We start from the raw sequence: 14,855 nt of genomic DNA, 5'->3' as shown, positions 1-14,855 counted from the left end.
ACAGGACGGGGCTGGGGACTCCTGCAACCTTCCAGCTCCCTGGAGCGAGGCACAGCCCAGCGCTGTGGACAACCACCCGCCTGCACAGGTGATACCACCCACAGGGCTGCCGGGGAAGGAGGGAAACAGCTTCCCCCCTCCTCTGCCAAGACGGCCGCCATGCCAGCACCTGCACCGCCCACCCCCGCCCTGACGCGGCCACAGCCGCCCCCGCGCAGGCGCGCTGAGGGAGGCGGTGGGCCGAGCCCCGCCCCTCGGCGCCCCGTGAGCCCCGCGGCGTTCCGTAGCGGGAGCGCAGGGAGGTGGAGGAGTGCTGGTCAGCCCCCACCGGCAGGCCCGCCGCGCTGGTGAGATGGCGGCGCAGAAGATTAACGAGGCCCTCGAGCACATCGCTAAAGCGGAGAAATAGTGAGCGTGAAGGGGAGGGAGGGAAGGCCGGAGGTTGGGGGAAGCTGGCGAACGGGTGCGATGGCTGCCAGCTCAGCGCCCGGGCTGCCAGGCCCGCCCGGGTCTCCTGTCCCACGGAGGCGACGTATCGCCTCCTGCTCGAGCGGAGATTGCCGCTGTGGCCGCCCTCTGCCACGGCCTCTGAGCCCTGGGGCTGCTGTCCGCCGCCTCAGCGCCCCCGCTTCACCCCTGGGCCGCGGCGGGGGTAGGTCGGTGTTGGTTCTTGGGAGTTGTAGTTCTCGCTGGCGCCCGGGCGGGGAGCGGAGGCCTCGGGGGGACTACAGCTCCCATGATGCCCTGCGCGGAGTGGTGGGGAGGGGGCGGCCGGTGGGGAGGTGGTGGCTTCGCGGCGGGGCTGAGGGGGGCACCGCGACGTGACCTCGGGGGAAGGGGCGGGAGGTGCGGGGGGAGTAGGAGGACATGGCGGCTTGGCCCCTCTTCTGCCTCAGGGGTCCCTCCCTACCTGGGGCACCCTTCTTCCCCGCACTGGGAGAGTTAAAGCGGACCTAAAAATAAAAAGTCGTGTCGGTGAAGCTGTGCGGCTCTGAGGCCCGGAGCCTGAGCAGTTTCTTGGAGGCCCGTGTAGCCTTTATGGCTCTGACCCCGACTGGAAAGGTGAGGGGAGCCACTTCTGCTCTTCTGCTAAAGGTAGTGGGAGACAGACAAGTGGGAGAAAAGAGTTACGAGGATTGTGGTGAAGAAAAGAGCTTAACCTTGCTGAGATTGTTTGTTTGTTTCCTGCCTACGAAAACTGTGTGTTTGTTTCTTTCTAGATAGCCTCAAAAACCTCTGCTGACATTTAGCTTAGAAGTCTTAACATCTACATGTGGTAGTCTTTTTAGCACTGAATAGAGCCATTTTGCTTATCAGTCTCAATTTCACAGGCTACAGCATAGAGGTAATGAAGCTGACTAATCCAAAGGTGCTATAATTTTAGTAAGAATAGTGACGGGCCATCCAGAAATTGTGAATCAAAAGAATAAACTATGATAGAGGGAACATCTCCTCAGAATAAAAAAAAAACTGTACCAGAGTATCTTATTCGAATTACTTAACCGAAAGTGCCTTTCTGTGGAATTCATGTTAAGCTTATGCTAGAAAGCATATGAAATAAAAGGCGCCTGAATCTCAAATTGTGTGCAGATAAAGCATTGTATATTTCAGCTTGATGCATTTGAGACTTTGCCTGTGATAAAAATAACACAATATAAAGGCTTGCTTTAGAGTTATGTAGTGTGGCTTTCATCCAAGTAAGACGACAAAACCAGCATAGAGTCTATATATAACTGTTTTTCCAAATTAAGCATGTATTGCATCTGAAGTGTCTGCCTATGACAAATATGGAAGTGCACTCAAGTTCTAGTAATTTTTATATTTGTTTTAGAAGTGTGGAAGTAATAATATTGAAATCAACATTTCCTGGTGTCTCACCTCATTTTACAATGTATATTTTTCCCTTTATATATGTCTGTGTGTGCGCATAGTGCCACTTAGTGTCACGATTCATTGTAGACATATAAATGACATATGAGGTTTTGTCTTTGTGTTGGTAAGTAAATTCTTTCATTTGTGTGTGCAATGGAGAGTCTTTGATAATTCACAGCAGCAAAAAACTACTGTAGAGAAGCACTGGAAACTTCGAGATGTGTAACAAGAAGTATTGTCAGGTGTTGTGGTATTAGAAATCTTGAGGTATCATGTTGGTGTAGGTGGTAGTATTTTTCTTCTGTTGACTTTACTGTTGAAGAGCTGGGCTTGTGAAGACTCTATGGGGAAAGAAGAAGAAAGAAGTTAGGGTGAGGCATGTAACTATGGGAGATCACTGCAGTGCTTTATGCAATTCCTAACAATGCTGGCATTTATTTTTGCAGTAGTGATGCTACTATAGTATTGGCATATAGGTAATTGCTCCTTTTCAGAGGTAGTCTAAAGTTTTAAATATATCTGAAGTGCTTCAAAGGTAAAATATAAAATCTTGACTCGTTGTTAATAGGTCTTTCTTCTTGTGTTTTAGTCTGAAAACTGGATTCTTAAAGTGGAAACCAGATTATGACAGTGCAGCTACCGAATATGGGAAGGCAGGTATGTATGGATGTAAATATGGCCATATACTTCATGGTTTCAAAGTATTATTTAAGGATAATCTCTGATAATGTTTTACGTATTGTCAGTACATTGCTGTGTAAGTAAAACCGTTGTGAAGACAAAGTAAGATGAAACAACAAAAAAAATACTCTTAGTAGCACTGTAAAATGAATTTCAGATTGTACTTGGAGATTAGAACAGTTGTAAAAACAATTTTTTTTTTAAGCTTACAACTTCAACTTTGTACATTACTATATGTGATAAAAATAAAGCTTTTCTTCTTTCACTTGTCCACCCCCAAATCCTGTGATTTTACCAACAAAACACCAAGTATTTGAGCTGGTTTAAAACTTTGCTTTTTCATTGGTTTATGATGGATGTTGTGACAAAGAGTGTCTCGTTAAGGTAGAGACATTCTGCCAGGTTTTCTTTTAGGCATAGCAAGATCTCTTTCCTCCTTTTTTTTTCCACTGCAAGCATCATGCTGAATATAAAATTCTTACTAGTTGGTTCCTTTTTGCTCTTAATTTTTTTTTTTCTTTTTGGTAATATTAAAATTTTATCGTGTTTTTTTTGGCTTCTTATTCTAGGCATTCCTACTCATTCGTTTAAGCCTGAATAAAAAAAATAAGAACTTAGAAGAGCAACTGGAGCATTTATAAATTGGAATTTATTTTGAATCCTACTTGAATATTTTATCAGTCTAAAGGAGATAGAAATACGTATTTGTGCCCTGAAAAGTGGTTGTGTTGAGGAAGTTGTTATAGGTATGGTTTGTTGATGGTACAGTTCTATTCCTGTCTTACTAATTTTGTGTAACCTCTAATGGTTAAAACTATATACATAGCATTCCTGCGGTTCTGTAATGAAAATACAGAATGAGCGAGTTCCAAAATCCAGCTAAACACAGTATGTACAATGTGTGGTACAGTGATGATATGGAAGCCTTGTTGACAATAAATGTTTTTAGTGGTAACTAAGTGACTAAGGAAGCAAGGAGGACTGTCATGGGACAAGCTTGGTAAACTGTAACCATTAATTTTAAAAGTCTGTTTGCATGTTTAGGTGTCTGAAATCTTGAGCAGAAATGGTGAAAAAAGGAAAGTGGCAAGCTGTAAATAAGAACTTTATTTGATTTCTTGCAGCTGTTGCTTTTAAGAATGCCAAGCAGTTTGACCAGGCAAGGGAAGCCTGTTTACGGGAAGCTGAGGCACACGAAAACAATAAAGCGTATCTTTTCATTGATTTTTTTATTCTTTTTTCCAAGAAGCTGACTAATTGCTACTTAGAATGGGGTAATGGGGGTTGGTAGAAGATGTATTTAATATATTTGTCAGTCTAAAAAAAATGTCTTTTAAAAGACTATTCATATGTGCTCAGGGTGGGAAAACTAAAGCTCTCTTTTGGTTAGAAAATCTGTGGTGTTTCCAGTAACATCTGGAGTGATCAGATGCTGACCAGTGCCTGAGATGTCTAGGTACTTCTTCAGAAATTGCTATTTTTTTTTTGTTAAATACCTACAAATGGATAGTATAAACTAAATGCAATTTTGACACTATTACAGTACTTGTAGTAGTATTTAGTAACCTGGAATGTATTTTAAATAAATGCGCTTTTTATAACTTTACATGCAGTTATACTTTGGTATGTTGCGTTTATTCTGTCTTTAGATGCATTTTTGACACCTTGACTACAAATGTAGTAGGTTTGACTTGACTTTAGGGGATTTCTTGCTTTGAAACTAGTACTTGTATAAGATTTTGCACACTAATAATTTTTCTGGATTATATTTTTGTGGCTTTTGTCCTTGACTTTGACAATGTTACTTCCAGTCTCTTCCATGCTGCCAAGTAAGTACAGAAGCACCGAGTAATCTGAACAAATTTCTAACATATTCTACAAGTATGAACTATCACTTTGATCTCGCTGTAGTAAGTGGTATGGTTCAAGTGATTTCGCTGTTTCAAAATCAGTTTAATGGAAGTGTGGGCTAGGAAAGTCTGAAAACCTGCAATGGCCATCTGAAAAAATTATGATTTTGACATTCTTCAGCACCTTTTTGATATAAAATATATTTTCTTAGATAAACTTGTAACTTTGAAATTCTACGCATTCTTATAAAGAAATTTTTAATCAAAGAATACTTCAGGGCAAGCAGATAATGACAAATAATCCAAGTATTGCCTGTGAATCAGATCATGAGAATAGATTTTTAGTGGGGAGTGTGGTTGAAGCACTTTATTTGTGGAAGATAATGTTACACATGCACTGTCTCATTAAATAAAACACTTGAAACCTCTTCAAAACATTAAATATTAAAAGTGAGGTGATAGCTGATTCATGTTAACTTTTGCTGCGTAACTACAGCTTGCTGAAATCCACCATATCTAACTAAATTGTAAATTTTTTTCTCTGCAGAGCTTATGAACAAGCTGGCATGATGCTAAAGGTATTTTCATTTACTAGTTTTTATTAAACAGTTCTGTTTTATAATGAAGAATGTTGTGCATTGGACCATTTTACAAATATATGTAAGCAAATCGCATATTAAACTGATATTTTTTTGTTGACTCATAGTCCCCCCCAATACCATCAGTAGGTTAGGGAAGTGACATTGGTGATTAGGGGGAAAAAAAAGTAGTTTTCATTTTGTAGAAGGAAAGGTGAGGGCCTCATGTCAGAGGGTAACGGAAAAGTGGTGCTGCTCTAAACTACCACAAATTCATGCCTTAGATGGAAGTTTGTACTTACAAGTGAATTTTAGGGAGTTCGTAGTCAACTTTCACTAGCTCTACAAGTTTGTAAATGAAAATTGGAATCTTGATAAATAAGGTATTACAGTTTGGTTAATTTGTTTTGTTGTACATAAGCATAATTCCTGACAGCAACATCCCTCTGGTTATTGCTTTGCAGGAGATGCAGAGACTCCCTGAAGCAGTTCAGCTGATTGAGAAAGCCAGTATGATGTACCTGGAGAATGGGACACCAGATACAGCAGCTATTGCACTGGAACGGGCTGGAAAGTAAGTCTGTTGTATTGGTGGCTAGAATGCATGCAGGGCATGGGTATGTCTTTGGTTTTCTTTCTTGTCTTTTTGATACTTTTAGGTTAAAAAATATTTTCATTTCACCTGAAGATAAATTATTTATGCTTATTGCAGATTAATAGAAAACGTGAGCCCAGAGAAGGCTGTGCAGCTCTATCAGCAAGCAGCGTCAGTGTTTGAAGTAAGTGGGCATTTTTGGGGTCGTTTCCCCACCACCACCCCCGCCCTCACCAGCAAAGAACTTTCCAATCCCAGAAATTATATGAGGATGAGTGAATTGGTGTTTAGGGTCAATTACAAAGTTAAGAAAAAGCCTGAGATTAGGCTTTAAATTATTCTTCCTTTTGCATCAGTGGCTGAGTAATGAAGCTGAAGGCTTCTTATGCTGCAGAGAAGGAGATTATAAAAGTTATGAGTTAGTTTGCTTTGCCTTTTTCTCAGTTTGGGACTTGACTGAATCTGAATTTTGTATGTTGTCAAGCTTTCTGCCTCTTGTTGGGCAGCCCGGAGGGTAGGGAACATATTGTTGTTGAGCCCTGGAGCCTAAAATAGTTTGAAATCCTTGAAGATGCAGAAGAAAAGAGTTTTCTTGATGCTCTACACATCCCATGAGCAGATGGTTTGCCTTTTTGCTACTGCCTTTGGCCTACTTCTCTATTGTCAGTTATCATGTGTTTTCAGATTGGCAAGTTTGCATTAATGTTACTTTGTGCTGTAGATCCATACAGGAGCTGGCTGTTGGACTTGAGTGCACCAACACTCTTCATGTTTCTCTTGAGTGTGTGAACTGCTGATATAAAAACTAGCAGTTGTTCTGAGTTACAGATGACATGCATAAATTAAGGTCTAGTGGTCTTAATTCTATGCAAATGAAATACGAATGCATGAATTCTTGTTCTTTTCTAGAATGAAGAACGTTTACGGCAAGCGTTGGAAATGCTAGGGAAGGCATCAAGACTTCTAGTCAGAGGACGCAGGTATAGCTTTATGCTTTTTTTTTTTTTTTTTCAAATGTAATTGAATCTTTAGTAGTGATTTTCATTGGGTGTTTTTCTTGTTGTTGGGTTATATACTGTTACTTAATTCTTCTGAGAGGTGCACTTCAAACTAAAATTCAGTTTCTGTGGGATATACCATGTTCATCCAGGAACCACCTGTTTTGTGTTCTGGGATGGGAGAATTTGGGCTGTAAGGCTTTGATTCCTTTGTGTTTGTTGAATAGCCGGGAAGCACATACACCAGTTTTGATTATTTCTTAAACTACTTCAGGATTTATTTTTTTTTTTTTTCCTTCCAGCACTAATACATAGAAAGTACTTGAAAGTCTTTTGTAGCTGTGGAATACAAAGCAGGGGAATTGGGTGACTAACCTGAGGAAAGAAATCTGATTGCAGCTGTATGATTCTGGACTTCTTAAAGAAGAGAGTATCTTGGAGTCTCAATGGGAATTTGTTTTAATGGTTGATTGCTAGCACCAAGCTTGATCTGCAGTTCAGCTTAGACTTGTTTCACTGAAACATGTAGTTCCTCTAAGAAATTATCTGGGTTTCTAACTCTACTTTTAAGATACTTTACTGCACTGCAGAATTGTAGTCAGAAAATGAAATTTACAAATTAACTTGAAAGTCTTTCTGTGGAAGCAAGTCAACATAGCTTCAGAGCTTCTGAAATACTTGGTTGCTGTGCTGCTTTATAGCTCACGTGCTTTTGCTAATTTCTAGAAGTGTAATATGATGCTTTTGAGTTTGAATATTCTTTTAATCAGTTACTGTGACTTAATATTGATAGTCAGTGGATATCAGACCTACTGATAGCTTATAGTAACCTCATGACATACAGAAATCTGTTAGGGTACGTAACAAGGTATTCATCTTGTGCAATGTTACGAAAAATGAAGTTTCTCTGAATGAATACCAGAGATGTTCTTAGCCTGCATGTATCCAAAAGGAATTGCTGACTATGTATTTCTTTACCTACTATGTAAGTAAGATCTACTGCTGATTTTTAGTTGTGTTGCTTTTTATTCCAGTAGACTTGCTGATGTGTTATTTAGATGCTTTGTAATTAGCCTCAGGTTCATTATGCTGTATTCCTGGCACTGATAGTCCTGTTTTTTTGGGTTTGTTTTTTTTTTTTAGATTAGATGAGGCTGCATTGTCTCTTCAAAAGGAAAAAAGTATTTATAAGGAAATTGAAAATTACCCAACATGCTATAAGGTAAATTCTAAGAGGTAATTTCTGATAGTGCATTTCACATTTTTCTTGGTAACTAATAACAGCTGATATCTGACTGACAATATGTACCTCTTGATTCAGGGATACATTTCTTGCTAAATGATGAGAATTTGCAGTAGTGCATGTTTCCACAACCTCTAACTGTGCTTTTTTTCACTACTATAGTGTTGAAGATAAGATACTGTTATCTACAGGAGCTGTCAAAATCAACAAACACAAAAAGTAAAGATATCAAAAACAACAAACCACAAAAACTGTTATTTGGTCCAATAGTTAATTGCGGTCGTATAGGAGATAATCTGTTTCATACTACCTGAGGATATGGCTTACTACTTTTCACTATGAAGTTCTGACTCTCTTATGATAGTATCTTAGAATCATTGCAAATCGTAGAATCACAGAATCTTCTAGGTTGGAAGGGACCTTTAAGGTCATTGAGTCCAACCATCAGCCTAACACTGCCAAGATTGTAATGACGTTTTCACACTAAATATTAGCAGTCCAATATTTTTCTTGTATTTTACTCTTAATTTCTAAAGAATCATCAGGTTGGGGTTTTTTTGTTTGTTTTTGTTTAGAAAACTATCGCTCAAGTCTTAGTTCATCTTCACAGGAATGATTATGTTGCTGCAGAAAGATGTGTGAGGGAAAGCTATAGGTAAGTCTACTTCATGTTCTGTAATTTTCAACTGAATGTTTCATTAATGTAGATCTATTCTTAAGAAAGAGCATGGAAACACTGTCTGTCAAGAAGTTTTAAGCCTGTAGTTCTGTTGACTTACAATGCAATAATAGCATTCTCTGCTATATGGCTATCAGGAATTTCTTTTACTCTTAACAGATTTAGCTGTAATTACCATGGTGATTCTTCTTAATGAACCTAAAATAAAGTTAGTCATAAAGCAGTAGTTATCTGCAATAAGATGGAGATTAGAAGTTCTTGACGTTTTTTTTCCTTGTTAAAAGCTGAGCAGAATCTGTTATGGCTGGGATTCTTGTCTTACTGATATCCTTTAGGTTGTGTCTTTTTTTTCAAATGGAACAAACACGGATTAACTATTGTAAACAAATGTTTAGGATTAAAAGTGTTTCTGGATGTTGCTAACTGATTTTAATTTTTTCTGAGGTCCTTAAAAAATTGAAATTCTAACTTGTCATTACCATATTTTTTTACACTTTGAGGATGGAAATATGGAATGCAGTCTCAAAATGCGCAATCGCAGCATCCTAGTATAACCAATTAAACTATCTAGTGTGGTGATTAGATCGAGGGAAAGATTAATCTAAATGTTTTTGTTAAAGAAATGTTAGCAGCATGTCAATTACTACCTCTCTGGTTATGTTGGTTTAGGAGATCTTGCCCTTGTCATACATTGGATGAAGAAAAGCAATGTTTCTACCTTTTGTGACTTTTAAAATTTTTTTTAATAGTTGATTGAACTGAAAGATAATTTAGGAAGCAGAAAGTAGTTCAGTTGAATACATCGAAATCAAGAAGGCATTCTTTACACGTCCATGAGAAAATTCTGGTGTCAAAATCTGGATTAGTGTTTAACCGTGGTTCCAGAGGCTTTCCCAGCAACTCTGTGTCAGCTTTCATTACGACTTCAGTAACAAAATAGTGAAACAACATATTTTTACTTAGACCGTTTTTCTAGTGAAATGACTTGAACATATGTGTAAGTTAAACTGTACTTTATTTTTAGAAAGAATCTTTCAGGATCAGTCTTTCAACATCTTGCTCATATTTTCCAGGTTTGCAATTTGTACTTTATATGCAGAAACTCATGACAGATTTTTTCTGTATGTGAAGTGAAGGAAGAGTTTATTAACTAGTCAGGAAAAATTGAAAAATTGTAATACTGTCTTTTTGTCTTGGCTATGATTGTGGTCTTGTTCTCAGCATGCAAACTAAAGTTGCTGAAAGTTTAATTTTATGGATATGATCTGCGTACCTGGAGAAGTCAAAGTGGTTAATAGGCAGTTTTGTGGAATAAGCAGTCCATCAGATTCTTAAAAGGTGCTTGCTCTTCTGCTATTAGTGAGCAGCATTTAAAGATAGGATATCTGAGTGTTAAGTAGACTGCTGAAATGCCCTAAATGAACTCTTAATTTCCTTCAGTATACCAGGATTTAATGGAAGTGAAGACTGTGCAGCACTAGAGCAACTTTTAGAAGGGTATGACCAGCAAGATCAGGATCAAGTTTCTGAAGTCTGTAATTTGCCACTCTTCAAATACATGGACAATGATGTAAGTAGGCAGTTCCTGTGGATTTTTTTTTTAATAATACTTTTGCTCGTTCAGGTTGTGAGAGATTTTTTTTTTTTACTAATAGAGGAAAATAAGAGCAGCAGGGTTCATGTATCTATTTTGACTTGCTCTGTCATCCTACCCTGTGCCTCTGAACTTTAGGTATTCTTTTACTTACTGCCTGCCAATGTAAGTTCCCACATTGTTGTTCCTTTCAGATGGTGGGAAGGCTTAGGTGAAAGAGCAGTTTGTTATGGATTTGCTGAGTTCATTTGACGAGTTGACCAAATTTCAGTTCCCTTCTGCATAGTTCCATAGGGGCCAGAACAGTTTGCTGCTTATGCTTTATCTCAGAAGTACCATGTACCTGATACAGGTGCATAAACATTACAGAATATGATGCCTACAGGATGGCATTGTTGAATGGGTTTTTTTCATCACTAATTCCTTACTGAGGTACTAATTAGTGAAAGATTTTTAAAATTTTTATTTTCAGGTAGTAGTGTTCCCCTTCCCCTTTTTTATTTTTAATTGTACTTTTAAATTGTAGGAAGTATAAGTATAGGAAAGGTGTGAAGTGAAGGAGACGTGTATCCATGCCAAACTTTGTAACAGTATTAACTAATTTTACTTTGTTACTCTGTTGAATAGTAAAAATTAAGGTATTAGTCTTACTGAAAAACACTTGTAAGAATTTTTAAATGAACTTTTACTAGATAATGTGTGCAGAGTTGCATACTGAAAAAAAAAATTTTTACATGAAGCTTGAACCACAGAAGCTGTAGGGTGTGGCCAAATTATTCTATAATAAGCATTATCAATACAGATCTCGCATCCCATTCTCAAAGTGTTTGAGATAGGAGGAAAAAAAATTAACCTATGTTAGGCTTGTTCTAAGCTGGAAAAATATACTCTGAAAGCAGCATCAAGATGTTTTCTGTACTGAATGTTATCTGCTTGTTTGTTGAGAGTGTCAGTCAATTCCATGCAGTGTAATTCAACAAGATTTCACTTCTATGATAGTACAGAAATTAAAATTGCCTTGTTATTGTCAGTATGCCAAGCTTGGTCTTACCTTGGTGGTCCCAGGAGGTGGAATCAAGAAGAAATCGCCAAACGCTGCACAAGATAAAGCACGAGGACCAGCCACAGTGGGCTCTCATGCTGAAGAGGAAGAGGATGAATATTCTGGTGGACTATGCTAGCTACAGACATAGGTTGTCTTTAATATCTGACTTATTTGTGATGTTGAGCATATCCAAAGGTACCAGATTACCAGAGCTTCATTGCAATTGTGATATGGGAATGCTAATATTAACTTGGCAGCTTCTGGGTACAATACAGGAGAAAAAGCATAATCGTACCTATCATCTTGAAACACTTTGGGACTTCATTTCTCACCTGGTAGGAGCTTCCTCAGGGCCCTGCCTTCAGTTGATGGGGGAAAAAAATGAGAGACATCTTTACTAAAAGCACAGTTTAAAAGACACCAAAACCCCACAGGCACTGGAGTTGGGAGAGTGGTACAAAATTTCAAGTGCTGGATTTCAACAGCTGACACTTTTTGGTCACAATAATGTGTTTGTGATTGTTTTCTGAGTTAAATAGTTGGTCATTCATCTCCTATTTATCTCCCGTTTAACACCATTTAAGGCAGACTCTGCCAGCCAAGATTTTTCACTAGTATAAGCACTAGGGGGAGCATTCAATTTATTTTCAATGTGTTTTTACTCCACTTCAGAATATTATTTTAATACCTTGTTCTTTGCAAGCAGTATCCATCTGGGTGTGGAAAATACTAAGTCAACTAATTTGAAGCTATCTTGCAAGCTTAAAAGTACACACACATCTTTCATCTTGAGAACTTTATTGACCTGAAGTCTTTGGAAATAAATGTGTTCATAGTGTTTGTAATGTACACCTTGGGAATGGAAGGAGTGGACAACCTTTCTTAGCAGTGTTCCTGAAGCATGCCATAACTGAAAAAGAAACTGAAGGTAGCAGATAATGTGCATTGAATATAAAGCTCTGAAGACAATGTTTATCAAAAACCTAGGTGCAATGTTTCAATTATATGTTTGAGTTCATGAGTGTTCTAGGTGTTTATTTACTAATCAATATGCTAGTCTATGAAGACACTTCATTCTTTTGTATTTTCAAAGCATAGAACAGCTATTTTACAAACAGCATTTTTCAAACTAGCTCAGTATCCAAAGTAACCAAATTTTAATGTATCTTTTCTATTTTTATTTGATTTCAAGTTGTCATGTGTTTTGCAAGCTTCTGTAGTGTCTTAAATTTGTTTGACCATTTTATGCTTAAAAGTTTCTTCAGAAGAACCTAATCAAGATCCGCACTAGGGTGAGATCACTTGGAATCCAACAGGGATTTGTGTGTCACACATGATGCCCAAAGTTCAATAAACAATAGACCAAAATCAGTGTGAAGTGTTGGTACAGTTTCTGCCGTGTTAAGGAATTGGTTGTCTTAAAAAAAATATCGAGCATATGTCTGACATACATGTGATGTCTGACATCAGTACGTCAGACATAATTGTGACGAAAGCAAACTTTTAGAGGGTTATAAGTCACTTTCCTTGGGGTGGCTAATAATAGTGATGGGTGCAGAAACTACAGCATAAGTTGCAGGCAGGGCTGCTGTAAAAGTCACCTTATTCAATTTAATGGGTGTTCAAAAAGCAGTTTTGTCTCTGTATTATCAGCTTGGATTTTAACACTATTTGAGACCACCTGTAGTTCTGTACTGTCTGACAGGTAATTTCCCTTTGTTATTAATGATGTATATAGAATTTTTTTGCTCTTCTGTAAAGTAGTCTAAATGAAATTTGGGGAATTAAATTGCTTTTCTCTGATTACAAGTGTACATGAAAGATGGTTTTGAAGACTTTCCTGTAACTTTTCTTTATTTACCATTGGAGCAAATCACTCCCGTTCACTTAAGTTCTACCTTTCAGATTTGTTCATGAAGGTGACCGTGCACTTTTTACGGGGAGTCTTCATCACAAGTAGGGGAAAAAAAAGGCATATGTAGGAGCACTGGGAACACTAAGTAATTTTCTTCAAGTTTTTCCTGCTAATTCCAATTCTGAAATCAGTGTTGATGAATGTTCCCAAGGTGTCTACTTTTTTGTGTGTGTGAACAGTTGTATATATCCGAGAAGATGACATGCATAGGAGGGAAAAATTTGGAGCCTCGTGTGCTTCTGTGAGAGAACTTGCAGACTTTATTTAAACTGTGCTTGTAACACTAGCAGACCCGTAAAAGAAAAATTAAAATTTATTCATTAGATTCTTAAAGCATACTTTTCATATTGCCAAAGAAATAAAGTAGATGTGCAAGACTGGCTTCCTACCCCCTCAGCTTTTCTCTCTTGTCCCTGTGCCAAGTGTGGAAAATCTGGGATGAAAATAAGTTGTGCTGAACATGCTAAGCTGCCAGTAAATTGAAAGGGGCTTCTCTGAATCTTAGGAGTAGAATCTTAATCTTTGATTGCAATGCTGCTGCAAAGACCAAATCTGCAGAAATGGAAGTGTCTGAAAATAAGATGGTCTATTTTATATAACTTATTCTCCTATTTTAGGCAGTGAAAGTGTGATAGAAATGTTAACTGCCTTTTAGTAAATGTTTAACTATAGAAGAAGCTGTCTGTATATTATGTGTTAGTGTATGTTTCTATCTTTCAAAGCAATTTGCACACTTATGTAAATACCATTTTAGTGATTTAAAGTGGAAGAAAAATACCATTTACAGAAACAAAGTTTGCAAAACCAGTGTTGACTGTAAGAAAAATAAAATAAAATTGTGCATGAAGGCTAAGTGATGGCCAACGCCATGTATGTGTAAAATCAGAAGATTCTAAATTATCTGTAACTTAAGACTCAGTATGGCCAAGTGCAGTGTGAAACCTGTGCTTTATTTGTTCTTTTTCCAAATCTGTCGTGTATTAGGGTACAAAATGTGTTTGTAACAGCTTCTACAGATACTGCTTCTTGAAAAGAGGCTATGTGTTTCACCAACATGAAAAATAAAACTTGAAATTAATGCACTTGTGTTAGCTTTCCCTGTTGTTGAGCACCACCATTTGAAAATGATTTTTTTTTTTTTTTTTTTTTAATCTCAGGCAGATTTTGTGTGTGACCATTTGTCTGCAAATCTTGCCACCAAGTGTTGCTGGTATATTATGTGATCAAGGACTAAGTCTTGGGAACTTACTGGCTCAGGTTTGAGTGTTGAAAGTCCGTGGTGTCCAATCTCTGTGGCTTATTCACTAAGCATTTGCTCACAGCCCATTTCATTTATCCTATGGTTTTTGTTTTTCTAATTGACCTTTTCTTACCTTTCTCCTGGCTTTCATTATTTGTCATGGTGACACCTTAGGCAATTCTGTTCACTCAGAATAAAAGGTATGTATGTGTGTTGCCTCTTTGATTGTAACATCTTGGTGGTTCACTCTTAATACTTCCCTTCCCAAAGGCTTGTACTCAGAAAACAAAATTATTATATAGGGTGATAGTCAGACCTGAATTTGTTGTCTTATACAACATGAAATAGAAATAATTGATTTTCCACTCCCCGGTCTTCCTTAATCTTGGCTAATTATGCAAGGCATTGTTATGATTTTAAAAAAGACTCTTTCTAATGAGGAGGGGGGGGGTACAGATTCTTAGTTTTGCCGTATTGATAAAGCACGTGTTTCTACAGTTGGGCTGGTTAAGTGTGTAGCAAACTCTTGAAGTCTTCTGGAGGAATACACAAATATGTTCTAAGA

At 38.0% G+C, this 14,855-nt stretch overlaps 1 protein-coding gene across 1 annotated transcript; it reads left to right on the top strand.

The window, feature by feature from the left end:
* Nucleotides 1-293: 293 nt before the first annotated feature.
* NAPG (NSF attachment protein gamma) lies at nt 294-14,132 on the top strand. Its single transcript, XM_082479098.1, has 12 exons — nt 294-408; nt 2,462-2,529; nt 3,678-3,762; nt 4,365-4,382; nt 4,951-4,981; nt 5,446-5,555; nt 5,694-5,760; nt 6,486-6,556; nt 7,718-7,796; nt 8,393-8,472; nt 9,937-10,066; nt 11,122-14,132. The coding sequence occupies exons 1-12, from the start codon at nt 353-355 to the stop codon at nt 11,269-11,271; spliced, it is 945 nt and encodes a 314-aa protein (XP_082335224.1). The 5' UTR covers nt 294-352; the 3' UTR covers nt 11,272-14,132.
* Nucleotides 14,133-14,855: the final 723 nt, after the last annotated feature.

Source organism: Vanellus vanellus (assembly GCF_965231255.1).
Source record: "Vanellus vanellus genome assembly, chromosome: 2".
NCBI lineage: Eukaryota > Metazoa > Chordata > Aves > Charadriiformes > Charadriidae > Vanellus > Vanellus vanellus.
This window is presented reverse-complemented; position numbering and strand designations above follow the sequence as displayed.